A 27854-nucleotide genomic window follows, 5' to 3' on the forward strand; every position below is an offset into this window, starting at 1 on the left:
CGCACGGCCGCCCGGCTGCGCCCGCCTTTGTCTGCCTCCTTTGTCTGCCCCGCGCCCTCGCGGCGGCGGCGGCGGCCGGGCCTCTGGGGAGCGGACCCGGAACGCCGAGCGCAGCTGGCGAGGGCGCGCTGGCCGGGAGCGCGCGGGGCCCGGCCTGGCCAGGGCTGCCCCTCCGCTGGGGGGCGGCGGAGCCCGCCGCTCGCCGCCCTCCCCACCCCCTCCCCGCGCTCCCGCCCCGCTCTGCCCCGCCCCGCCTGCCGCCTCCCCCTTCCCTCCAGCCCAGCTCAGCCTGGGCACATCCTCCCACCGCCCGCGCACCTCTCCGCACAGTCCCCGCTTCGCGGCTCGGGCCCCGGCTGCCCTCGGCTCCCTCAGGCGTCCGCCTCGCGCCTCTCGACCCCCGCCCCGCCGGCAGGACAGGTAAGGCTTGGCCTTGGCCCGCCCCTGGCCCCGCCCTCCAGCCTCACCTGGCTCCGCGCCCGGACAAAGGTGGGCAACCTGGCGCGCTCAGGGACGGGGCACGCGGGGCGCAGAGGCTGGAGGTGAGGAGGCCTCTCTCTTCTCCGCCTCCCTGCCGTCGGACCCGTCGGTCAGCCGCCTTCGCTCCCTCCGCGTCCCACCCCGGCCCCCGGCGGGGCTCCCCGCCTCCTCGTCCGCCCACCTCCCGCCGGCCGCGCACTTTCCTGCGCGCTGACACTGTGCCCGCGCGCGCCCTGGCCGCCCTCTCCGGGGTCTACCCTCGTCCGCTGTCCTCCGCCCTAGCTTTCTCCTTCTGGGACCCGGTCTCTCTTTGTCTCTCTGTCTCTGAGTCTCTGGGTGGCCTCTCAGATCTGGAAAATGGACTGGGGAGTCCGCCGCCGTTGGAAGAAGCCTCGAAGACTCACTCCGAGTGCCCTCATGCCCTCATGCCCCTTTCCGTTATGCCCAGGGGGCTGGGGTGTGTTGCGGGGAATGGGGAGCTCAGGGCGCCCACGCCAGCACCGCCAGTGGCCCCGTGCCCTCCTATCCGACCCCAGGCCAGCGCCTTGCCCCAGCAACCCCGATGGCACCGGGCTGCCCTCTGACGTCCAGCTCAGTCCCTCTTCGTCCCCACTGCCCGCTTTTCTCTTTGCTGGCAAGAGGGTTTCAGCCGCCTGTGGCGGCGGCGGTTTGAGACCAGAGGGATCTTGGGTTTCCCGCCAAGTCTGCTCCCGTCCTCCACTCGGTGCTCCCGCAGCCTCGCCTCCCTCTGGTCTCTCCTGGACAGCGCACTCCACGCTGTCCCCACCTCCCAGGCTGCTGGCACGCAGAATTGTCCCGGCCTGCGTTCAGTACCACCCCTCTGCGGGCAGGCTGAGAGGATCTGGGAGTGATCCTGGACAAAGGAACACACTTCTCTGAGTTCAATGTGCCCTTCAAAAAACCGAGAGAATACACCTGCCTGTAGGGGTGTGGGTGCGACAGTCAATAATGCCTGCTGGATGCCAGCATGGTGTATACCCTCGGTGCCAAGGGGGAGTGTACATCCCCAGATGGGGTCGGGATGCGGCTCCACAACAAGGAGAAAATGGATCAAAAACTCAGGGCTTAGAGACCCTGCAGAGAAACCTGACTCTGGCCCTGCCCCACATCACCGCACCTCCTCCTACCCATACAGGAGTCACACTTTTACAGGCACCTTCTCTGACTCCTCCTCTCTTCTTGTCCTAAAGTCAGAGTTTTTTTTTTTTTTAAGGGTAAAGGGTCTCTGCTTTCAAAATGAGACAAGTGTGGCTGTGCTGATTTTGCCAAGAGCCACTCATTCATCATGAGGCATCCATGTGACTTACTCCCAATTCCAAACCTCTGTCTTGCAGTGATTTTTTTTTTTTAATGGCACTAGCTCACAAGCCATTTCTTTTCCTCTGGGTGATGGTTCTGCTGGATCCTGGACCTGGGCTGTGTCATTGCCCAAACCCTCTAGCCACCATCTATGTCATCTTAACAGGTGACACACATGCCACCTCAGGAGTCCAGCCATGATATGTGCCAAGTGGCTTAATGAGGGCCACGTCAGAAGAGGAAAACCTCCTGGCTGGCAAGTTCTGGGCTGCCCTGGCTGAGTTTTTGTTCTCAGGCACAGCCAGGGCAAGCAACTATAGGCTGTCTCTTTAGAGACCCAAGAATGGGACGGAGGACACACGCACACTCCCTCCGGCCTCCTGCTCATGATCCTGCACGATCATGCCTTGGTGACCCCAGGGCCTTCCTACCGTCTCTGCCCCCTGCCTTCTCTGGCCACCGCCTTCCTCAGGAAGGCCAGCTCAGCAGGCCCTGTGGCCTCTACCAACCTTGCTCCAAGCCTCCTTCCCCTTCATCCACATGAAAATGACGGCGTTTTCTCTGCCTTCCTCTTCACCATTCAGACAGCTCCCTCTCCCCAGCCCTAAACCCCTCAGTGCATCCCTGTTGCCGCTCAATTAACTATTCTACCTGCCTCCCACCACATCCCCAACCTCATCTGCCATGACGGAGGGTTGAGCATTTCTATGCCCTGACTTCTCTGAGCTTTGTTTAGGCCTCCTTCTCTCCATCTGAAGTGCGTCCCTGTTCGGTGTTCAGTCAAAGCCTTCCCAGCCTTGCAGGTCAAGGTCAGATGTCCCCTCTTGTAGGAAGCCTCCTGATCCCCCCCTTCCCCCACTGTCTCTTGCGGTCTGCACGTCCCTGGGCAGAGCTGGGTCATATTCATTTGTGGTCCCAGGGCCTGATGCACAGTAGGTGTTCTGTGCATACTTGTTCTATTGAGTGGAAATCTTGGTCAAGGGGACAGGAATGACCTGGAAATTGCAAGACACAGGTTATCCCTAGGTCCTGCTGGCCAGCCCAGGGTAAGAGCTGGCCCTGGAGCAAAGGACCATGACTGGTGAGGTTGGAGGGGAAGCAAGCTTTCTGGTAAATCCCTCTGGTACTGGGCACTCCGCATCCCTCTGGAAGGTGAGGATGATTTCTGTGCCTGATTATAGTAGACGAAACAGTCTAGACAGTCCCAACTTGGGCAGCCTCCACACTGCAGCATGATGGCCTGGCATGGGCCATCTGGAACATATGGATGGGTGTGGGGGTACAAGGGATGAGACCCCTACTAGAATCTAGAGCAGTTGGGATGAAGTAATTGTAGAATTTAGGAGTTTTTAGGGGCCCTTTGTGTGCCAGGCTCATCTCTGAGAGTCACAGCATATCTGCACTAGTATTGGCCACTGAGTATAACTGAAGAGTGGTCAGAACCCTGCCTTTAGAGTAAGATGGCCACGGGTTCAAATCTGAAAAATGTTGCCCCCTCCAAAGGGCTGAAGTAGATTGTGCATATAAAGCTCTAGGCATAGATTAGTAAATGCCCAATAAATGATACCCAAATAAACATTCATCTTTCACATATGGGACTGAAGCCCAGAGAAGTTAATTGACTTGCCCAGAGTCACACAGCTATTAAGTGCAGGAGCCAGAATTCATACCCAGGCTTGTCTGACTACTGGTGTCTTTCCACTCAACACTGGCCTCTGCCAGAGCCCACAGCAGGCATTTTGTCAGTTGATGATTAAGTGATGGGTTTGACCAAACAGCAAGTGGTGTTAAATTGGGCACTAAAATAATGGAATTTGGGGAACAGGGGGCCAGGAGGATTGCTTAGGAAAGGAGGAGGAGGGGTGGTGAGTACCTGTAATGTAACAGGTAGGACTCCCGTTTAAGAGGTTAAGTGTGGGATACTGGGATAGAGGAGCACAAAGATGGAAGCCTCCAGGTTGGGGCAAGGGTGGGGGGCTCTGAGGATCCCCCAAACAACACCCCTACACAGGTTTTTGAGGTGTGAGGCTTGGGTGGGGGTGGATTCCCAAGCCTGCTGTTGATGGAAACAATAAAAGCAGATGGGCTGCCCCTGCGGGGAAGCCAAACATCATTTGCCAAGACAATGGTTCTCTCCAGGATGGCCTGGGCGGGTCCTGCCCCGCCCTATGCAGGCCATCGATCACCCACAGGGGAAGAAGGACATGGCCACTTGCGCCTGCCCTCCTGCACACATTGGCACAGATGCACAAATGCCTCCAGGAACACCCCAACCTCAGTCCCCTCCCCATAATAACAATGGCCTTACTGGGTGTCACTTTATATATCTTCACCTCACCTAATCCTCACACCCACTGAGGCTGAGAGGGGTCAAATGACTTGTCCAAGGTCACACAGCTCTTCCCACTCTGCTCAGTGGGGCTTTCCTGTGTTGGCCTGATGGGTTTAAGCTGACATCTGTGTTTGACCCGTCCTAGTTCTGTCTGTGCCTCAACCTCCCATTAGACTTGTGGCCTCTCCCCCAGGCCAGAGTGGGGACACCTGGAGGACAGGGACTGTGTCCTTACCCCGAAAATTAGAAGCCCTCTCCAGCAAAGAGTAACTTTTCTCCAAATTCTGGAAATTCCAAGGCCAAAGCTGTGTCTCTCCTATCAGACTGGGAAATCCCTAACGGCAGAGGCTTGATCTCCCTTTTAGACTGGAGGCTTCCCTGGGGCAGGAGCTGCTTTCCTTGCTTCCACGGAGAGCTCCCTGGGGACGGGAGCTGTGTCTATCTCATCAGTGTAGGATCCGAGGCAGGACCTGGATCCCCCCTGTCCCACCGGGAGCTCCCTGGGGCCAGGGCTATTGTTCCTAATAGGACTGGCAATTTTCAGGATCAGGGACCAGGTCTCCCCCCTTCAGGCTGGAACAGATTCCTTTGCATGGCATCCAGGTCCCGCACAGAGGGGCTCAGCAAGCAGGACCACCCAGTGCCACGCTCCCTGAAAGTCTCCACTGCAAAGAAGCCCTTGGTGCTCCGCAGGCTGAGAGGCAGGGCTCTCTGCACAAGGCTGGGTCAGCACAAAAGTTTGTGGAGGGTCACCCCCAGTTACAAAGGAGGACAGGGCAAGGCAGGGCTCCTCCAGAAGCGAGGGAGGGGAGGGGTTGGCCCTGGAATGGGGTTGCTATGATCACATATTGTGTTTTGTTTCATGTTTAAGGTATTCTCTGAATTTATGCTGCCTCGGTACATGTTCCTTCTCCCTGGAGGTTCATTCCAGACCCTGGAGGATGTTATTTGTCATCTCTCCCCACAGGGGACTGTCAGTTGGACAGACAGGCAGATGGAGGAATCTTGTCACTTTGGATCAGAAATTCCCAGGTCCCCCTTGGCAGACAGAGACCACCTAACGCAATGACACCATGGTTTTCTTCCCCTATTACCCCACTCCAATTTGTGTGAGCAGTGCTAATAATCATTTCCCATGAAATCTTATCCATGATCCCAGTACGTGAAACCAGTAAAGACAGTGTTTTCGGAGCAATGGAGCATGCCCTCCCACACCAATTATCCTTGCCCCAAATCAAAATTGTCTCTATTTTAGCAGACACCACTTCAAGCCCTGCTTGCTGTCAGACTCTCTTCAGCCTCTTCTACACAGAGATGCTGTGCAACCACTCGTATGCCCCCAATTTCCAATGCTGCCTTGTTGTAAAGTGAATCAATGAGGAAAAAAAAAGAAGCTGTCCCGAACTATAAAAAAGAATGCAGTGGATGTCAGGTGCACTTGTCAACATGAGACTGGGCCTCTAACTGGCTTTGTCATTCATGTCCAGAAAGTCCTGGAGCATGTAAATAAATAGCTGCAGTGGCAACAGGTCTTCTACTTTTAAACTCCTTACCTTGCATCCCTGGAACACTCTTCACTGACCCAGGAGAAGCCCAAGTTATGATGAGGCTGTGCCTGTGTCACATTTGGGTAGAGAACGTATGCATTTGAGAGTCTTTTGCTGTTACTACAGTTTTCAAAATAGTTTAAAATATATTTTTAAAAAGCAAGGTTAGAATCAAATGCTTAGAGAACCCTTGAAACATCTCTGCCAAATACGGTGGCTCAGATGTGTCACTTTCACAGGAGGAGGGGACTCAGGATTGGAGCAGGGGGGTTGGTGGTCGATGGACCAAGTTCTCCCAGTGGGTGATTGTCTGGCTCACAGGACTGAGCACCACAAGCCCTCAGCTCCTTCAGAGCCTTACTGATATCCTGGCCCAGGATTCCAGTCAATCGGACCCTCCTTAGCCAGCCCTACCCCCATCTCCACTCCCACCCCTGCTGTCCCCCAACCCGCCATGTAGTGGGTGAGCTGCTCAGCAAGGCAGGAATACAGGCTTTACAGCTATTCTGGGCCACCCTGTGGCAGCCCAGTTCCACAGCTGTCTGCCAGGCAGCTGGCTAGTCTCCTGGCTTCCAAATGCAAAGCTGTTAGGGTGGGGAGAAGGCTCAGGAATCAAAGCCCCTTAGGACTGAATTAATTGCCTTCATTTGCATGTGACACTCCTACCCTGCAGCCTCCTAGATGGAGACAGCTCCCAGCTCAACTCTCCCCACATGTAGAGACAGGATAAGGGCAGGAATAAGCCCCATGTCAGTTTCCTCTTCAAAGCTGCAGATGCCAGGTGCCCCCTCCTGGGCCTGACTGCATTCACAGCAATGATAGGAGATTATGTGGAGGAGGCAGGTGATGAGCCGGGATGAAGCTCGGTGCTCCTGCAGTGGCTTGCAAGGGCTGTCCCATGTCCACTGGGCACAAAGAGAACCTGGGCCTTCAGGGGGAGCTTTGCCACTTACCAGTCCTGTCATCTGGATTTGTGGCTTACCTTCCCAGAACCCTGGTCTTCTCATTTTAAAAATGTGGAAAATGACCTGGTGCACAGGCAGTTGAAAGGACGTAGTGAGAAATGGACAAAATCAGCCTGTGAGAGCCTGGGCTTCACAGCAGTTCAAGGACGGTTGCTTTTGTTTTGTTTTGTTTTGCTTTTAATGAGTCATTATTAGATCTCAGTTGGGAGAGGGACATCTCTGGGTTGTGGATGGACCTGACGTACCTTCAACAACTCTTATCCAGAGCAACTCCAGGCTGTTGATTGTCACAATCTAGGGGTGGGAAGAGACCTGACCCAGGCCCAGAAGGGCAGGCTTAGTAGTGAGCAAGCCACAGGCAGAACCATCCAAGGCTGGCGGGGATGGGGGAGGTGGGCACCTGCCACCCCTTTTCGCCTGGATGCTTGGTGCTTTGTGAGTCAACCTCCAACTGGCTTCCAGAGTGACAGAAATGGATTGGACCCCTTCATCACTGTGGATTCTTGGCACGACTTCTGTAGCAGCCCACGTTTCCTGAGTGGCGCTTTGCCAGGCTGGCATCTTGGCTGCTGGGCTGTGCCAACATCCTCATGCAAATCCTGTGGGCTTGGAGAGAGCGCAATGCCGTCATCAAGACAAAGTGGTGCCAGGACCCCAGCCTCACTCCAGCTCCCTCCCTCCCTCTCTCTCTTCTAGACACCCTGAGAATTGATCTATGATCCTTTGCTCAGGGGTGAGTTCAATTGTGTTCGATCCACTTCCATCCCAATCCATGTTATCAGTGCCTATCATTTGCAGGGTCCCATAGATTTGATAGGAAGAGAAAGTGGGACAGAGCCCCCCATATCCTAGGCAGGACCATCCTGTTTAGTCAGGGCTTTAAAAAAGGTTGATTGTCCCAGTACAAAATGGTATGTATGGTCTTCAAGTGCTGGGCAAAGCTGTGTGGGGGCACAGAGCAGGGCACACACCCGACTGGGGATGGAGCAGGGCTTCCTGGAGGAGAGGACACTGGGGATGGGTCCCGAGGATGCGCAGATTTGGAGAGAGAGAGGTGGGGGTAGAGAGCAGATGTTCCAGGCAAAGGGAACAGCCTAAGGAAACCAGAGACAGGGAAGATGGGTGTGTTTGGAGCCCAGGGAATAGTCTCTGTTGGCTGTGGAGGGGACGAAAGTACCTGGTACACATTATGCAAGGTCTTGAGTGCAGAGTGAGGCGTGTGTGGTTAAATGGGAAGGCAATAGGGAGGGGCCAAGGTCAGTTTGAGAGGTGATGGTCGCGATCAGCGTAACTGGTAGCAGGACAGGCTGGGTCTTGGGGCAGGACAGGGCTGTTCAGGCCTGGGGAGAGGGAGGCCCCCCAAGGGTCATCAGCAGTGCACACTGAAATCCCCTCCTCCCGCCTCAGGCTGGCTGTGTGTGTGTGATTTGTGGGGAAAAAAGAGCAGGAGGAAACAAAGACAGCTCTGAAGTTGGAGTTCTTGGGTACAGTGAACAGCCATTGGCAGGGTCTTGCAAACAGGACTTCGACGAGAGAGACAGATGGCACTGTGGGTGGGTCACGATGCATGGGGGCACGGGGATGGGCTTCATCTCCTGGCTCTGCAGGGAAGGAGCTTCTCTGAGTCCAGGGCCCAGACCGGTCACTGAGCTTAGAGTCTGGCTCTGAGAATCATTAACCTACATGGAGTCAAGCAAGTGGGCTGTTCTGTGCCTATGGGCCCACCCACCACCCATCCCTCTGCCAGCCTCATCTGGCCTCCTCCCACACTTTTTGGGTGTCTGTCTCATTACTGTCTACCCCCAGCATGGAGGGGGTAGCAATGCCGCTCACTGGCCAATGTCCCAAAGGTTCCCTGTTGATGGGGGTGCTCTGTGGGCTTCTCCCGGGCTCCCGCTGTCTCTGCAGGACAGAATGGCAGGGATAGCATCCAACACAGACTCAGGGCCTTTCTTCAGCAGCATGGAAAGCAGAGGGTGAAGCTGGCAAATGACTGCATCTGCCTCAGGCCTAGAAACAGGGCTGGAGGGTCCCTGGGAGCAGAACAATGCTTGACTGACAAGCCTTTGAAATGGGCCGCTCCTCCTGCTCGCTCGCTGCCTCAGGAGTTGGGGAACGCAGCCCCCAGAGCCAGCCCCCAGAGCCTTCATTATGGAAAGGCTGGAGGTAATGCTGACAGGGCACAGTCCCCTCGTCACCAGAGAGATAGACAGGAAAGCTGGCCAAGGCTGCAGTTTATAATCTTCAGAATGGAAGGATGGGGGTTAAAATGGGGTTGTCACAACAGGCCCATCCCCGTGGCCCCCGCAGCTCAGCGAGGCTCAGCCGGGATCCCCGGGGGCTCCCACGGTTGGGGATGAGACGGGCAGTGGTGAGACAGCCTCTGTCTCTCAGTGCATGGTTCCCGGAAGAGAAGGGCCTAGAGCAGTGCAGGCTAGGGCCAGGCTCCCAGGGCACCAGGACACTCCAGGGCCAGGCGAGTGAAGGAAGGGCTGGGTAAAGGGCAGCCAAGATGGACCAGGAGGGAGGAGCTATTTACTTCCCTTCAGCCCCGACCCCTCCGAGTGGGTCGGCCTGGTCACGCTCCAGCCACCCTGTCCCTCTTGCCCTCTCTGCCCATTTCAAGGGCAGCTCACTCAGGGTTGGCTCAAGGCGAGCCTGGCATGGGATAGCCAGGGCAGGGGCCCCAGAACAGAGAGGGCTGGAGGGAGAGATGCTAGGAGGCATCCAGCCCACCACTGTTTCCTCAACCCTGGCAATTCCGTGGCCATAAATCACAAGGAAATGGTTGTGTAAGCACCTTTGCAAGCCTAACGGAACCCTCAGGAGGCCCAGGAGGCCATAGAAATCCAATCAGCCTGGCTAACGTGGTGCCCAGCCTGCTGGGTGCAGTGAGACTGGTTGGAGGGGCGGCTGTGGGGGTGGGGCCACAAGCCGTGCTCTCCAAAGTTCATAGACACCCCAGTATCCTGCAGCCACAGGCTGCCTGAGCCTTAGCTCTGAGATCCTCTAGAGCATCCAGGGGTTGGCCTCTTCCTTCCACGTGGGGACACAGCATCAGGTCCCCTGAGGAGGCACCACTTCTGGTGGGGACAGGAGGCCTATCCCTAGAGTAGGTCGGGGTCAGCCCACCCGAGCTGAGGGAGTCAGTCAAGCCTCCAATATTCCAGAGCACCAGCAGAGTCAAGGCCATGTCAGAACCTGCCAGACCTCAGAGGGGAGACGGCAGGGCCGGAGCCAGGCAGCCATGGGTTGGGGGGCAGGGGGCATGGTCAGAGCCCAGGTACAGCACTTACATAAATGCCACTTACTAGGGATGTGACCGAGCCTCCCTGAGCCTTAATGTCTGCTTCACAAAATAATAGCAGCCCCTTCAGAGAGTTGTTGAAAGGACTAAGTGACACAAATCCACGTAAAGTGCCCAACAGGGCTCCTGCCCAAAGCTTGTCCTCTAGGAGGCTGTTTCTTTTGTTTGAATTTCGGCTTCCAGTCACGCCTCAGGGATGACAGGCCTATTTCTGAGCTTGGAAGTTCTCAGCTCATTCCAGGGGACTTGGGAAAGGGTAGAAGTTGGTGCAGAGAAAGGAATTCTAGATCAGTCTGGAACCTGGCTGCTGCTTAAATTACTTAACCCGGGGTTCTCAGCCTTGGCACTGTGGCCTTTCCGGGCCCGTGAGTCTGTTTTGGGGACTGTCCTCTGCCCTTTAGGGTGTTTGGCAGCAGCCCTGGCCTGCCCCCATGACAGTCAGTAGTACTGAGTAGTTCCAACAACCAAAAATGTCTCCAGACATTGCCAGTTGTCCCCTGGGGCAAAGTCCGTACCCACTGAGAAACACAGGGCTATAATAATGGGAGTGAGGGGACGTGGAGGAGGGGGACCAGGGTGGGAGGCCTGCCCAGCTGCGCACTCACAGTGCTGTTTTCTTGCAGGGAAGAGCCCATGGCTGGGCCCCCCACCCGCACTGTCCCCATGCTGTTCCTGGCCCTCCTGGTACTCCTGGAGCTGAGCCCAGCAGTCTCCCTGGGACCCGGAACCCCTGTTCGGAACCTCCCTGAGAATCACATCAGCCTCCCAGGCCCAGCACTGTGGACGCCTCAAGCCAGCCACCACCGCCAGCGGGGCCTGGGCAAGAAGGAACGGGGCCCAGGCATGCCTGGCCGGGCCCAGGGTGGGGCCATGGTCACCGCCACCAGGCAGACCTCTAGGCTGCCAGGGACAGGGGAGCTGCTGCCTGGGCAGAGTCCTGCAGGCCTGCTGCAGGACAAGGACCTGTTCCTGGGGCTGGCACTGCCCTACCCTGAGAAGGAGAACCATTCACCCTGGTCGGAAAGGGTCAAGAAACGCGGCAGGGAACACAAGAGACGCAGGGAGAGATCGAAACTACACAGAGGTAGCTAGAACTCTCTGAGGGGGTCGGGTCCTGCAATGGAACAGTGGGGGACAAGTTGAGGATCAGAACCAACTGGCCAAGGGGACTCCAGGGGCAGGAGGGGGAGTCTGGGAAGGAGGTGGCATGAGGTTCCTGGGAGGACATCCAGAGGCCCCGAATGGGACAGGGAGTGGACACCCAGAGGTGGGGAGGGGCCTTACTAAAATCAGAGGGATCTGGCAAGGAAAGGAGGCTGGGAGAGTCCTTGGGGTGAAGCACGGGAGGAGGAGAGAGATATGTGGCAATAGAAGCTCAGTCTTATCAATGGATGATGCTGTAAGTCAGGAAGTTCTGCCTTGTGTCTGGCTTAAATCCATGCTACTGTAAGTCCTGAGTAGAGATGGAGCCGTTCGGTGCCCCCTGAGCTCACCACCGAAGCAAAGAGCAGGAGTTAAGGGCTTAGACTCTGAAGCCAGATCTGCCCAAGCCCTAGTCCCGCCTCCACCACTTATTAGCTGCACAGCCCTGAATGAGTCACCTTTTTGGGCCTCAGTTTCTCCCTCTGCTAAATGAGGAAAATGGCCCTATTCATCCTCCATGTAAACTCAGAGATGATGTGTAGAATGTTCAGAACAGATCCCTGCAAGTGTCAGGGGCAACACGCAGTAGCTGGTCCTACTCAATTCTGTTTGCTCTTGATGCAGTCAGTGTCCTCTGACCTAACACAGGTGAGCCAAGGAGAGGTGACATATCCTCACCCCTCCTGCCTCTGCCCCGTGTGTCTCGTGCGGTGCACCCCAGCAGCCCTCCTCACCTTCCTGAAGTTTCCTCCAAATTCCAATGTCCCTGTCAGCACCGAGGGGAGCCACCTGCTGGCCCTGGCTCCCCAGCTTTGCCCAGCAGTCTCTGAACAAACACGTAGGGCAGCTCCCCCCAGATGGCTCCTCCCAGTCTCAGCTGGTCCCACGCCCACACAGGCAGCAGGCAACCCTGGCTTACAAGTTTCTTCATAGGACAAGACTGCCTCTCAGGGCAGACCGAGTGCCACAAGCCTGGGGCAGGGGATTTGCGGGCGGAGGAGGATGGCCTTAGCTCCCCTTGTACAAACAGCTGGCCTTGCTTCCCTGCCAGGCCCACTGAGACCCCCCCAGTGGGCAGAACACAGTTTTTGGACCCAGCTTAGACTCTCAGCCCCTTACTCCTGGAGGTCGTGTGTCAGGCTGGAGAGGGGATGCTGGACCCTTGAGGACAAGCCAGAGGGCACACATGGGGTGTCACTCATACCAGCTCAGCTCCAGCCCCTGCTCCAGGGGGCCAGCAGGACCCTCCTAGTTGCACTGGTGTGCTGGGTGAGGGAAGGTGGGGAGAATGGCCGTCTGGAGGTGACCAGCTGTGAAGCCTCAGGCTGACTGAGCCTCAGGTTCCTTGTCTGTAAAATGAATGGAATAGGTTCAATTGACCTTCAGTCTCCTTTCTACTCCCTGAGGCGCATTTCTGGGGAACAGGGTGACCCCAACTGACCGAACCAACCTTAAAGTCAGATCCCGCCTGAGACAAGAAGCAAGGACGAGGCCAGGCCCTCCAGCTTCTCTTAAAGCCCCTTTGTTCCTGACCACCACAAGCCCCTCACACTCTCCCCTCACACTCCCCCCTCACACTCACCCACCCTGTGCCCATGAGTCTCAGAAGGTGGCATCTGAGGTTAAAGCATCGACTTTGCACTCAGGTGGACCTGGGTTCAAATCCAAGCTCTGTATTCACTACCCATGTGCCATTGGGCAAACTGCCTAACCTCTCTGTGCTGCAGTTTCCTCCCCTGCAGATGAGGCTGAAGGAGCACCCACCTCCTAAGAGCTCCTCTAACGATCAGATGAAATCATGCTCGCAAGCAGGACCCTGCATACAATGGGGTCCAGGCACACAGCAGGTGCTCAGTAAGCAGGGTGATGATTATCACCACAGGAAGCACCTGCTTGTAAGCAGTGGGCCCAGTTCTTAACTTTCAGCCTCCTCAAAGGCTTCTCCCCATTGCAATGCCTCTCAGCCTCATCATGCTGCTCCCCTACCTAAACTTCACCTCCTCCAGGAAGCCAGGTTAATCCTACGAGTTCCCATTTGTTGCACTTACATCTCTGGCTGCACCCAGCCACCTGGACTTATTTTAGAGGGAATCCTTGGGCTGTCTCCTCAGCATCACTGCAAGTTCATTTGAGACATGCCCTCTCCCCTCCCATACCGTCTCCATTTCCACCTCCCCAGGAGAGGGGCAGCAGGGATACTGGCTGACCAATGGTTTGTCACATGATCCCTGCCACCCCCTTGTTTGCAGCAGGAAATGTGGGTTTCGCTGTGGTCCCATAAGAGGTGGCAAGGAGATGAACTCCTGTTTCTCACTCCATGTCTCAGGCCGAGCATTAGTCCGAGGTCCCAGCTCCCTGAAGAAGAAGGCAGAGCTCTCTGAAGACCAGATACCAGACACCACAATGGAGGAATCTTCCACCAGCCTGGCCCCCACCATCCTCTACCTAACCACCTTTGAGGCAGCACCTGCCACAGAAGAGACCTTGATCCTGCCTGTCACATCCTTGTGGCCCCAGGTAAGGTGTCCCTCAGAATGACCTTGGAGCTGGAAAGGTCCTTGACACCATATTGTACAAGCCCCTTTTAATACATGTACAGAAACTGAGGTACAGGATCAGAAGGGAGTTGGTTAAGGCTGCTGGAGCCAGATGGAAACCAGGTGCTCTGACACCTGTCCAGCCCAGCTGCAGCCCGGTGGGTTGAAGGGCTGCCACTGCCCCGGGGAAAGTGGTCCTGGGGGCTCACTCCAGAGACAGCCAAGGAAGCAAGTGCCAGCTCCGGACACTGGTCCCTGCATCGAGAAGAGCAGGGACCTTGGGGAAGGATTTTATACATACTGAAAAGTACAGAGAATAATAACAACTTTATAAACCATGCCCCCACGACCCAGACTTAACAAACATTAGTTAACACTTTGACCTATCTGCTTCAGATCTTTAAACAAGATATACAGAGAAATTGTAGCAATATGCTAACAATTGGTGATTCTCGATGGAGGGCATGTAGGAGTTTCTTGCATCCTTCTTGCAATTAACAAGACGTGCATCATTCTTACCCCTCTTTTGTGGCTTTGAAGTTTTTTCAAAATAAAACCACTTAAAATGACCAATAAAATATATATGGAGAAGAAATAGAAAGCATTTTTTTTTTTTTGCAGATCTTTCTCATTCTCTTTTTGGGTCTTGCACCCCCTTGACCTACAGACCATCCCTGAGAAATACATGGTTACCCATGCTGTCACAGGCTCCTGGAGCCCAGGCACTGAGAACCCAGCCCTAAAAGATGCCATTATTGCCCATGTCCTACCATATGCAGATCCCGCCCAAGACCGCCTGGGCTGCGAGTGGAAATGAGCCTTGCCCTGAATGATGCCAGGGATCGCTAACAACTCCTGCAGGGGAGAGAAAGGGCCAGAAAGGGAGCAGCTAGGCTTTGCCCGCCTCCCTCCATGTGCATGTAGAAACCCTGACAGGGCGCCCTGCCTCCCCAGCCTCTCCCTCAGAGGGCCTGGAAAATACCTCCCCTGTCTGCCTCCGTTGCCTGTGGGCACCACCCCCTTGGGTGGAGGCAGCACAGTGAAGAAACTGCTCAAGAGGCCGCCAGAGCAGGAGCCTTGTTCGGTTGTCTCCAGGTCCTCGGGCTCGGATTCCCAATGAGCTGGCCTCTGGGGAGACCCTCCTTTGCCCTCAGGAGGGGCCCCCCCATGCCTGTTGAGAGCCCCAGGTTCCCTCCTCTCCACCTGCTTCTCCAGGCTCAGCCCCGGCCTGATGGGGAGGTGATGCCCACGCTGGACATGGCCTTGTTCGACTGGACCGATTATGAAGACTTAAAACCTGAGGTTTGGCCCTCTGCAAACAAGAAAGGTATGACCACCTACCCTGCCACCCCCATGCCTGGGCTCCCTGCCCTCCCCTCCCCTCATCTGTTGGGGAGGGAGCCCCGGTGAGTCAACCTAACCTACAGATGTCCAAACTGGGTGGACACAGAGTCTACACTGGGACTCACACCCAAAGTGCAAATGCTGCTATCAAGTGTTTATCACACGCCGAAAGTTGCCGTGGATCAATTCATGTGACCCCGAAAGAACTGTTGGGTCTGTACTGTTGTTGGCCCCATTTTAGAAAAGAGAAGACCGAGGCAGAGAGAGGCGGAGTCTTATGCAAACCACACTGTGGGCGTGGCGGCGTGAACGCTCTGACACCAACACCCCGTGTTGGATCTCTCTGCTCGGCTGGCCTCGGCCTCTGATGACAGCTTTTCTTGTTCCCAGAGAAACACGGGGGTAAACTCTCCACTGACGGTAATGAAACATCACCCACGGAAGGGGAGCCGTGCGACCACCACCAGGACTGCCTGCCAGGTACCGAGCCTGCACCCATGCTCAAGGCACTAGGCTGGGTGCTGGGGAGCCTGTGTGGGGGTGGCGGTGGGGTGAGCAGGGCCTGCAGGTCCATGACCCTTGAGGGATGGTAAATAGCCAACACAGCTACCACTTTCCTGAGAGCTGCTGCCATACTTTATTTTTATCATCCACTAGAGGCCCACGCTGGGCAGAACTGGCCGGGCCCTGGGACCCCCGCCCCCACCCCACCAATCACTGGCTGGGCCACTTGGGAACAGAGGGACATCAGCCCAAGTGGCCCTTGAAGGTGCCAACAGCTGGAAGCTCTCAGCTCACTCCTGTCCTTGCTGCTGGATGGCAAGGATGGGAAATCCAAATGGCACACCTCCATGGCACCACACTTGTTGACTCATTGACCAGAATATTCTATAAAACAGCAACGGAAACAGCAATTTGGCATTGTATATGCCAGGCCACCAGCTCCCTGGCAGGCTGTTTCCTTTCCAAATCATTGCATTCACCCTGAACAGAAAGAAAAGACTTGAGTTTGGGCCAAATGGACAGTCACTGTGAAAGCTGGCTCTTTGGTGGATGGGGCCGAGCCCAGGGCTGCCTTGGGCGATCGGCTGCTTCCCTAGGGCTCCAGTTTCACCATCTGTCAAAAAGGATAGTGGCGTCAATGGCCCCTGAGGCCCCTCCCAGCTCTGAGCTGATTCCACCCACTCAGTCCGGGAGGTGATCCCACACCATCTTCGCTCCCCCCACAATCAATCAAATTGCCATCTGGGGCAGCTGAGGTCTCTGCCCCCTGACCCCTGGGGGGCCTCAGCCATACATCCATGTTTGGTGGTCCCGGCTGGGAGCCCCTCGCACCAGATGGCCCACCCTGCCAGGACACAGCCCTGCCACTGAGATGATGGATCTCCTGTCCAGTGGGACCGTGTGCCTGGCGGTGGGGAGGGCCCGCTCAGCTTGGCTGACCACGCGAGTTTGCTGTGTTGGCAGGAACCTGCTGCGACCTTCGGGAGCATCTCTGCACGCCCCACAACCGAGGCCTGAACAACAAATGCTTTGATGACTGCATGTGTGTGGAAGGTGAGCCCAGACTTCTCAGGGGAGGGGTTCCCCTGCGCTCAGAGAACCAGGAAACCTCCCTTTCTCCTGGAAGCTGGTTCTGCACTAGGTAGGGGGCGAGACTTCCTGCAGAGGGCGTGCTGAGGGGCCTGTGGCAAAGCAGGGGGTGGGAGAATCCCATGGGAGCCGAAAACGTGAGCGGGAACAGCTTTGCTCGGTGCCTTCCCAATCTGTGAACTCATTTAGTTTTGATTCCTGGCGTCGTCTCTCAGATTTGCTTTTCTCACCCCTTGAAATGCAAGCTGGCAGGATCTCCTATGATCTGGCGGCTGGAGAAGGAGAAGAGAGGAGCCCATCTCTTCAAATAAGATCAAATCTGAGAAGGCTGGTGCTTTCACACCAGGATTCTATCAGAGGGGAGGCATTCCCAAAGGGGTGGGGGCTGGGGTTCCCAGCGCTGTCCCAGGGAAGGGTGAACTAGGCTGGCTGCCTCTTTAACTCCTCTGAGCTCTCAGCCAGGGCAGAATGTCCCCTGCTGCCCATGTGTGCCCCAGTGTGCGGGGCTCTGTGCTAAGCACTTTACTCACACTCTCTCCTGTAATCTTCCTAACCATTCCAGGAAGGGAGCTATTATGATCCCCATTTTACACATAAGCACACTGAGGCACAGAGAAGGTTAAGGGATTTGCCCAAACTCACACAGCTAGAAATAGGGGAATATTTTTAATTGTGTATTCTGGAAAATTTCATACATATACATACTAAAGTCATCAGAAACGCAGTCAGGATAACGAACCCCCATTTTCCATCACCCCACTTCAGTAATTACCAACCCACAGCCAGTCTGTGTCATCTCTGCCCAACCCAGTTCCCCTATTCCGGTATGATTTTTGAACAACTCCTGGGAGTTTACAGATATTTCAGCTGTGAATATTTCAGTATATATCTCTAAAAGATAAGAACTCTTTTAAAAACAAAATACCAAAAATGAATAATCATTTCCCAAATGGTTCAATATCCAATCAGGGCTCCCATCTCCTGAGCAGGGCAATTTGGCTTCAGTTCCTCTGTTAGCCATCCAGAGATACATGTCCTGGTTTTGCTCACATTAGCCTAAAAAATTATCTGCTGTGAAAGCAATAAAGCTACTTAGGTTCAGCTATTCATTCATCCAGTCGGTCAAGAAATATTTATCGAGTATCAGGTACGATTCTGGACACTCGAGGTTCAGCGGTGAAAAGACCCAGCCATCTTCACCCATGGATTCCATTCTAGTGAGAGAAGCGGACAATAAACAAATAAATAGATCAGGTGTCTCTAGAAAGTAATAAAGGCTGTAAAGAAAAAAATCGAGGATGGTCTGGCAAGGGGTCTGGGAGTTCTTTTAGAAAGGATGGGTGCAGGAGGGACAGCCGAACCAGCCACCTGAACAAGGGGCAGGGCTGGGGAGAGGCAGGAATAGTGGCAGGCAAGAGGCAGAGCAAAGGCAAGACCTTGGGCATGAACAAGGTTGGCAGGTAGGTGAGCCTGGCACACAGTGGCCAATGGGGAAAATGGCACGAAGAGGGGAGAAAATGGTGGAGAGGCTCACTAGACCTTGTCGGCTTTGATTTATAATTGGAAGTCCTCGGCAGGTTTTAAGCAGGGGGCGGACATGGCCTGACTTTCTAGTTTAAAAGCTCGCTTGGCTGCAGGACTGTGCGGGGCAGGAGAGGAGACAGAGGGGACCAACCGGGAGGTGAGGCAGGGGTGGGGGTGGGCAGGGGGATGCTGGGAAGCTTCTTTCTGTTACCGGTGTGCAATCCCAGAGCCCCCTTTCACAGAGGAGGAGACTGAGCATACAGGAGAGCCCTCCAAGTCCAGCGAGTCCAGGACAGCGTTGGGGCTGAATTTCGGTCCCTGGCCTCCAGGTCCAGCCTGCCCGGGTTAGGCAGATGTGGCCCTACTGAGTGCACAGGCCCGGTTGGTAGCTGGCTGGATGCTCAGGGGATGGTGCCTCTGCCCAGGAATCCTTCCTCCCTCCCCTGGGCCTCAGGTAGGGGGGCGGGGGGAGGACCGCTCTCCCAGCTCCAAAAGCCCTGCCTGCATCCCGTGCCCCATTCACTCATTTCCTCTGATTCCTCTCCTTCTGGCCGGTCCCACCACAACTCCTGCTTTCTCCCTGGAGACTCAGGCTCCAGAAAAAAGAGTGTAAATAACAACTCAGGCAGCTCATTAAAGATGTTCCAGGAGGAGGCCGTCACCAAGATGCCACACCAGAGGGCTCTAGGTGACTCCAAGGATCCTCTTGAGGACCAGGAGTCCTGAGGACTTCTGACAAATCCTGAAGCGTTGAACATAGGGTCCAGGGCTGACGTGCAGCAGCCAGGGCCTGCCTGGGTTCTGGAGGGTTCCAGAATGGCTTCCTCGGCTACCAACTGCTCCTACTTATAAATACCCTGCACCTCCCAAGTGCCGTTCATGTGGCCACAGGTCTAAAAGCCCAGCGACCCAGGTGTGAGGCTCCTGAGGACAAACTTCACCCACATGCCTGTGTTCTATTGACAGTCACATAGTTGATCTTAAATTATCAACGTCCTCTCTCCCTGTGGTCCCTCCTGACCTGAAATGTAAGGATTGCTGAGGCCGCACCGGTATCTCCTGCACCATCAGGGGGATGTGGCCTTCTGTGGCCATAAATGAACAATGTGTCCACCCCTGTATCTCAGGGCATGTCTGAGGCCACGGCAGAGGTGCAGCCAGGAAACCCTCCCACTGGCAAGCCCCGAGGGCCACACCTACTTTAATCACCGTGGTCAGGGAGGGGCTCTTTGAGACCCCAAGGCCTTGAAGGAGCCAGCTAGGGAAGAGCTTGGGGAAGGGATTTCTGGCTGAGAGAACAGCGCAGTGCAGAGGTCCTGAGGCAGGACATGGCTGAGGAGAAGAGGAAAGGTAAGAAGCGTGGGTGGGGCTGGGGTCAGAGGGTGGGGACAGTGGGAGGTGAAGAGTGCAGGCGGGAGGCAGGTCTAGATCCCACAGGGTCTTGTAAGCCAGAGCAGGAAGTTTAGATTTCGTCTGAGTACAGTGGGGAACAGTAGGAGGCTTTATAAGGGAGGGCAAAAATTTTTTTTTTAATTTTTTCTAATAGACTATTTTTTAGAGCAGTTTTAGGTCTGCAGAAAAACTGCACAGAAAATAAGAGTTCGCGGATACCCTCCCCTCCCCCGCGCTGTTTCCCGAACATCACCCTGCCTGAGTGTGGTACACGCTGAAATCGAGGACCCAGTACTGACGATTATCATTAACTAGAGCCCATCGTTTACATTAGGGCTCAGTCCTTGGGTTGTGCATTCTGTGGGTTTTGATAGACGCACAGTGACACGTATCCCCCATCACAGCATCCCGCAGAATCGTCTCTCGGCCCGTTATCCCTGTGCTCCAGCTGCTCATCCTTCCTCCCTCCCTCTGATCATTCTCCTTTTCAAGCCCGTTCAGGCTGCTGTGCGGAGGCTGGACTGGTTGCAGGGCCGAACAAAGAAGGGGGTGGTGGTGAGAGGGGGTGCAGGAATGGGGGCGAGCGGGGGAGGGGACTGGCCGCTCGCACCCTGACCCCTTTGCCTCTCTGGCTCAGGGCTCCGCTGCTACGCCAAATTCCACCGGAACCGCAGGGTCACGCGGAGGAAGGGGCGCTGCGTGGAGCCCGAGACGGCCAACGGCGACCAGGGATCCTTCATCAACGTCTAGCGGCCCACGCGAGGCGCCTCCCCGCCGGCCTGGGGACTGAGCGGGAGGTTTGGAGAAACCGGGCAGTTTGCTTGCAACTAGCAGTGGGTTGGGGGCGCTCAGATGGTGGACCAGATGACTGAGGCTGCAGCCCCAGGCCCAGCACACGCAGCCGGGAACGGGAGCCCCGCTGCCCTAAACCCAGGAGCCCAGCAGCAGCCCACCCGCGCCCACCACCGCCTGGCCTGCGCCTCCCCGTGCCCCGATGGCAAGGTCGAGAGTGCCCTCTACTGTCCGACAACAGCACTACAACGGATGCAAGCTTAAACACGAAGAGATTTCTGAGTGGGAAAGAAATGGAAACTCCCTGAGAGGAGGGAAACCCAAGGGCAGGAGATGAATTCATAACACCTCCTATGTACCACGCACTGTGCTAAACGCATGGCTTTGGCGTATGTTTCTCATTTACTTATCACAATGACCTTTTAAGGTAGGCGTTATCACCATTTTACAGGTGAGGAAACTGAGGCAGGGTTAGTTATATGACTTGTCCAAGGTCTCAGATCAATGTTTCTCAAAACCTTAACCTGTGTAAGAATCCCTGGGATCTGGTTAAAAGGCAGATGCCGACTCAGTTGCTTCTGCATTTCTAACAAGCTCCTGGGGCTCGCTGATTCTGCTTGTGGGGCCCCTAGTGAGAGCACCCTGGTCTAGGGAGTGAAGCCTGGAGCTGGGATCCGAACCTGGGCCCAGCCTTTCAGGCTCCATGGCCCACATCCCTGCTTCTCCACAACCAAGGGCTTGTTCCAGGTTCTCTGCAACCTTCCTCGAGCGAGAGATGCTGCCCAGTAGCTCCGTTCTCTGTGGTGAAGGCTGCAATTACTGACTGTTCTCCAAGTTCCCAGGGTAAAGGTGTATCATCTTAAAAACAAAACAATACGCGCATTAAGCACCTGCTTGCTTGTAAGGCATGATTTGGGAGGGCTGGCCTTGCCCTCTGGGAGTTGCTATTGTGAGATAAGACATGCTTGAGGGGATCAATAATGCTGTTCCTTCTGTTTCTAGGGCCCTGTTAGCACCGTCCTGGGACACGCACTTTGGAGTTGTCCTGATAGCTTCTAACCTAGGGGTTTCTTTAGCTTTAGGGGTTCTTTAGTTCATGCCCTTGGAGAATGTAATACAAGCACAGATTCAAAAGTTATGTGCACCCCTTTGCATACTGTCTTAGTGGTTCCCGGGCCTCCCACCAACCATCCCTGGAGCACACTCACACACAGTCCCACACTTCTGCAACACAGCCCACTGGGGAGTTGGGGCACTTCTGAGGCTGAGGTGCTGTCTGGAGCCAACTGCTCCCGCTGCACCCCCTAAACAGGCCAGACCCATGATGCCCACACAGAACATCTCTCCCAGCCAGTCTGGCTTTACGGGCCATCTCAGGAGAGCCTCTTAGATCTGCCCACCGGGCTCCGGTCCAGGGCAAACCAAGTTGCAAATGACAAAAGCCTTCCCCATCCAAATTCCTGGCTGGCTGGACACCTGTGGAGGAACCATGCCCACAGGATGCCAGGGCTGTTTACTCCCCTGGGAGAATCAGTAGGGGTCAGGGGTCTGGCACCAAGGAAAGCAGAGGGATCTCAGATAAACCAAATACTCTTTCTCTTTTCTCCCTGTTCAGGTTCAACGGGCATGGGAATCTGAGGGGTGGGGCAGGGGAACTGAAAAAGATCAAAGTGGCTGTTTGGAAATCAAACTGCCTGCAGTTTTGTCAGTTTGAGATCGGACAACAACACCCAGGCTCTGTGAGCCTCACAGGGGGCGGCTGATTGGAGACCCTGATAGAACCCTGAGAAGGTGGCCGCAGGCAGGGAACCCAGCACTGTTTATGGGGCCGGGGAGGGGGCAGCAGTTAGGATGGCCCTGGGGCATCAGCAATGGAAAACAAAAGGTCAGGCAAAGCTAAAAGGCCCCCAGAGCTATCATTCCCTATCAGGGGAGTTGCATGATTAGAAATTCAGGACCTGTCTCTTTGCCCTAAATACCTCTGGTTTGCATTTGCAAAGCAGAGAGGGTAGAATCCTCTTAATGCTGGAGTTAGGGATCCCAAGTCCCCCTCAGTGTTTAACAAACCTCTCTGCCGGGAAGTTCTCCCTTAGGTCTAACTTCAGTTTCTTTTGCTAGTACAGAAACCTATCTCTTCTGATCCAGGGTTCAGCAAACTTTTACCATAAAAGGCCACAGAAATAGGTTAGGCTGTGTTCCAATAAACTATTTAGGGACACTGAGATTTGAATTTCATATAATTGTCACATGTCGCAAACTACTATTCCTCTTCTGATGTTCTAAAACACATTTTAAAATGTAAAAACCCTCTTAACTTGCAGACTACACAAAAGCAGGCTGTGGGTTGAATTTGGGCCAATGGCCAGGGTTTGCGATCCCCTGCTCTGCTCTACCTTGGCTGCACATTAGAACAATCTTTCAAAGATTAACCGATGCCTGGGCCCAGTCTCAAAGATCCTACTTTAATTGGTCTGGATTATATCTGGGCTTTATGTGTTTTCAAAGCTGACTCTGATGTACAGCTGAGCCCAAGGACTCTGCCTCATCTGACCATGGAACACAGCTGGTGACAAATGGCCTGCTCCACCTCTCACCACCATGGTGACCTTGGGAAAGTTAAGGTTTCTGACTCTTAGTTTCTCCATCCATAAAATGGGGATAATAACTCTTCCAGCATAGGCATGCTGCTAGAAATAAACAAAATCCTTTAGAACAGTGCCTGGCACATATAAGGCCCCAGCATTAGCTCCTTTATTTTCTAGGATAATTTTAGTAGGTGTTCTGTTCTTTTGACAATGGATCCATCACATATTGAAAGATCATTTTCAAGGTCTTATTCAGGCTCCTTGTCCAGACTGTGTCATCTGGAACACCGTAGCCATGAGATGCTCCATTAGAAAAAAGAGGGTGGGGTTCTGTGGTCAAGAGAGGTTTGGAAAACTGCTCAGGACCCACCCCGTGGCAGCAAGTACACATTCTGGAGACTGAGTCAGAGCTGGAAGTGAAAGTGGCTTTGCAATAGAAGATTCATGAGTTCCTAAAAATAAAACCCCGGGCAGAGCTGAGCAGGAAACCAAGTGGAAACCAATAGTGGCTGGGACAGTCACCTGTGCCCTTCTGCATTCCTTCTGCGAGACTCTTATGCCATCCCACCCCCCACAGTCCCGATACCTGAGGTTCCCACGGGGCTGCCTTTCTGGGATTTATCTGGTGATGCCACAGTGAGCCTGCTGAGAGTGGGCTGAGGGCCCGAGGTCATGAGAGCCAAGCCTCAGGGGGAAATGACAGCTCCGCTTAACCCTTGAGCAGTGACTGAACCCCAGGTCAGATCCCAGAGCCACAACTCCTTCCACCCGTGGGGACGCTGCAGGAGTATCCTTACTTTAAGCCATATTCAACACATCGAATAAACTTTAACTTTGGAATGTTAGGTACACACTTCCTGGAATGAGATTCGATTTGCAGTGGGAAAGATGGTAAACATATATGTAACCTGTAAGGAAGATGTTTATAAAACAGAAGCAAGGAAAAATGGGTGCTGAGAGACAGTGGAAAGAGCCAGAAAAGCAAGCCATTTAGGCTTCTCACTGGGGGTTTTGTGGGGCTGGGATAGGGCACCATCACCTCCTTTGTGATCTTTTCTCTCATGGGAGACAGGAGTGCGTGCGTGCGTGCATGCATGTGTGTGTGTGTGTGTGTGTGTGTGTGTGTGTGTGTGTGTGTGTGTGTGTGTGTGTGTGTTTGATGGGATAGGGGCAGCAGGAATTGGAAGCCTGCAGAACCAGGAGCTTACATTGCAGGGAGTGTATTTTCTGAATCCTAAGTCAAGATGGATGGTCTGATATAGGATCCTTGGCCTCCTTTGGGTGAGAGAAGCTTCCTGGTCCCTCCCTACAGTGTGGTCCTGCACCAGCAGCATGGCACCACCTGGGAGCTTGGTGGAAACTGTGGGATCCTAGGCCCCACCCCGGACCTGCTGAGCCAGAATCTCAGCATGTGGGGCCCAGCCACCTGGGTTTTAACAAGTTCTCCCGGCCATTCTTGTGCACAATAAAGTTTGAGAGGCACAGGTCTAGAACACAGATAGGGCAACTGAAACTTTGAATAGTCAGGGCCATTTGGGTGATTTGGGGGCACTTGCATTTGGGTGTGAAATGGCAAATCTGAGATCCAGTTTGCCTAATTAATGGCCAGCAGTGACAAATGTGTGGGCTCTGAGGTCCTGCCTCCTGGGCTGGAGCTGCTCTTTATTTTTAGAGGAAACCAGGTGGAGCCCCGGGGCCTGGGGCACTCTACTGTCGTGTTTTCTGACTCTTAGGAACTTCCCTGGGGGGTTGTGGTTCCTCTTTGAAGTGTGGGGGCAACAGGGAGGAGAGAGGTGCTACGCCCTTGTGGTCCTGTGATGGCGTGTTGCATGCACTCTCTTGAGCTGTAAATAAAGAGAAGACAGTTAATATGCTGACTTCTGGTGTCTCTCTGCCTTGCCAGGAGTTAGTTTGTCTGTGCAGGCAGCGAGCAGTTTTCTGGGCATTTGAAGGGGACTCTCAGCCTAGTATGTCTGCTGCCCCTTCTCATTCACTCCACACTGTTTGCTCTAATGGAGCATTTGCTCTAAGCTAAGCAGTAAACAGGCAGACAGGGTCTCTGCCCTCACTGGGACCTCAACGTGGTCCTTTAACCAGACCGCCTGGTGGGAGTTCCGTATAGATCTCCCTCCCTATTTTAGGGTTGCAGCAGCTAAGGTCCCAAAGAGATTACAAAGCTGGTCACGGCAGGCCAGCCTCTGGCAACCTTATTCCAGCCTGGGTGGCCAAGTGCAGGGAAAAGCAAATGCCAGCTTCAGCAGGAAGGGGAAGAAAAAATTGCCACTTCCCGAAGCTGGGCCTGGGCAGGCTCAGATGCCATCTTGGGAAGGGGTGTGAACTGTGAGGGCGGGCCTGGCTTGTCTCTTCTCTCAGTGGCAGCTCTGGTCAGCACTGCCTGTCTCTGTTGACCAGGCCCTGCAAGGCCTGCTGATAGGAGCAAAGCTGTGCTGTGTGACTCTTATCCTAAGTGTCTCTGCATCCTAAAGCCAAAGCAGGGTCCAGATTCCCATGGGAGCTGGGTAATCACAGACATGAGATGCAAGTAAGGGCCTGGTGTCCCTGCAGGAATCTCTGTGCCCCTGCAGCCTGATGGACAAGCTCCCTAAATCCAGGGTTCCTAAAATGTGGGCCTGAGATTCCCAGCCTCAGGATCTCAGGATTCGGAACCCTGTCTCAGGATCTGCCAGGGTGGGCTTGGGAATCTGCATGTTTGATAAGTCCCCCATCCAGGTCTGAGAACTGCTGCATGAAACCTTCCTTAGAACTGCCCCCCTGCTCAGGCCCCTGGTAGCTGATGAATCTTTCACTGGGATGGTTCTGAGGAATCAAGCCCAGATGGTCCCCCTCTTTGTCCCAACTGCTCAGCTCTGCCACTGTCGTGCAAAAGCAGCCACAGACAACACGGAAGTGGATGATTCCACAAATGATTGAACATAGCTGTGTTCCAGTAAAACTCCTTTTATGGGAAAGGGCAGCAGGCTGGATCTGCCCATGGTCTGCAGTTTGCCACCCCTTAATCTGTGCTGCTGACCCCTGGGTCATGGTTGCAGAAAGGCAAGCTGGGCTTCTAAAAACCCCTTCTGACTTGATAATGGGGGGAATCTAGTAACCACAATGTTGCTCATGTGATTGTATATTAATGATACCAAAATAAAAATAATAAATAAAAACCCCTTCTGTCCTGGGATGTCAACTCAAACCCACTTCTACTAACGAGAGTCAGAGCTGTGCTGAAGCGATGGGTCGAGACCCGTCGAACCCAAGACCCCAGGGATTTCGGCTTTCCATACTGGCGACCTGGGTGCTGACCTCAGGGTGTCCAGCGGCTGGATCAGGGGTGTACCCGCCAGAGTTCTCCAGAAAAAATGAACCAATAGGATATTTACATTTATATATTTTTAAATGTCTATATAGTCATCTATTTCTTCTTAAACATGTATTTGCATAGATTCACATCAAGGAGCTGGCTCACACTATTGTCAGGGCCAGCAGGTCTGCAACCTGTAGAGCAGGCCAGCAGGCCAGGAACTCAGGCAGAACTTGACTGCAATCTCGAGACTATCCTTTTCTGAGACCTCAGTTTTTGCTTGTAAGGCCTTCAACTGATCAGATGTGGCCCTCCCACATTCTTGAGCATAACCGCCTTTCCTTGATGTCAGCTGCGTGTAGACGTTGGCCAAATTTGCACAGTGCCTTCGCAGCAGCACCTCGATTGGCGTGGGAGTAAATCCTCAGGTGCTACAGCTGGCCAAGCTGACACAGAAAGCAGACCACCATGGGGGGCTTCACAAGCTCGGCCCCCCAGTCCTGCAGCACGGCGCCGGGCATGTGGCAGTTGTCTGTGGCATGTCATGCATCTCTGGGCCTCCCCACTCCTTTGCAGCTTCAGTGTCAGGTGGCAGCTGAGGCCACCGTCTGTCATGTATGTGGGCACACCTAACCTGGTGTGCCTAGACAAGTGTGTAGTCCAGGTGGGGGAGGGTGATGTGATGGACACGTGACTGGGAAAGCAAGCAGCTAAACAGAGGTGCCCCTTTCCCTTCAGTGCCCCTTCCCCCACAATGATATATCCTGAAATCCGCATATTTGTGCCTGGGGGACCAGGGCAGGAAACTGGGCTCCTTCCACACTGGTGACTGGTCAGGGCAGGCCACATTGGTAGCTCTGCACATTGTGGTCCTAAACTATCTCTGTGTCCTCAGTGCTCGACACAGAGCAAAACACAGGTTTGGAGAGGGAATATATTCGTCCAAACACAGCCCTGGCCTCCATTGATTGAGCTGTGCCCACTGCAAGAGGCACCCATCCTCTTGTGCAGCCAGAAGTTGTTGAGCCCATTTTGCAGAGGAGGAAACTGAGGCACTGAAAAATAAAGGCCACTTGTCCAAATGGTGTAGCTACTTAGTGGCAGGGCCAGGAGCCCACCCAACTCTCTGAATCCAAAACCTGATTATGTCCACCAACCTCACATTGCCCTTCAAGCACTTACTGTGTACCTGCTGGGAGCTGGTCCCTGATACCAGGATCACCAAGGCTGCTGTCAGGGTTGGGTAGCTCAGGAGCTCTGTTGGGCAGGCCCCAGCCCTGGGCTGCCTGGGTCACACACTCACCCTGAGGCCCTCCACCCGGAGGCCCTTGGGTGCAAGGGGCCAGGATTATTCCCAATTGGCGGAACCCGTGACTCCACCCTCTGCTTCCTCATTCTCCTCTCTTCCCCTGCGTGGGCACAGGTTCCCTTACTGCCCCCAGCAAGCAAGGTGGCACCTCACAGAGCCTGCTTCAGAGCTGATCACAAAAGCCAGCGGCACTGAGCTGGCACAGCAGAAGAGGATGAAAGCCAACACCGAGATAAACCCCGGAGCAGACAGGCATCTAGGGCGCCAGGGCTCAGCGGCCACAGCTGCCCTTGTTTGTGTCTCTCAGCTGTCAGTAAGGCACAGCCGCAGCCCTCAGATGCCTCCCTTGGTATTCCAAACCAGCCATATGCAGAGAT

General features: G+C 54.6%; 1 protein-coding gene across 1 annotated transcript; it reads left to right on the plus strand.

Annotated features, from left to right (window-relative positions):
- The first annotated feature begins 282 nt into the window (after positions 1 to 282).
- On the plus strand, positions 283 to 26008 carry DRAXIN (dorsal inhibitory axon guidance protein). The gene is made up of 7 exons (XM_037000185.2): positions 283 to 420; positions 10575 to 11035; positions 13421 to 13611; positions 14847 to 14958; positions 15366 to 15455; positions 16443 to 16532; positions 20122 to 26008. Exons 2-7 carry the CDS (start codon positions 10585 to 10587, stop codon positions 20232 to 20234), a joined length of 1047 nt encoding a protein of 348 aa, XP_036856080.2. The 5' UTR covers positions 283 to 420; positions 10575 to 10584; the 3' UTR covers positions 20235 to 26008.
- Positions 26009 to 27854: the final 1846 nt, after the last annotated feature.

Source organism: Manis javanica, chromosome 4, assembly GCF_040802235.1.
Source record: "Manis javanica isolate MJ-LG chromosome 4, MJ_LKY, whole genome shotgun sequence".
Lineage (NCBI taxonomy): Eukaryota > Metazoa > Chordata > Mammalia > Pholidota > Manidae > Manis > Manis javanica.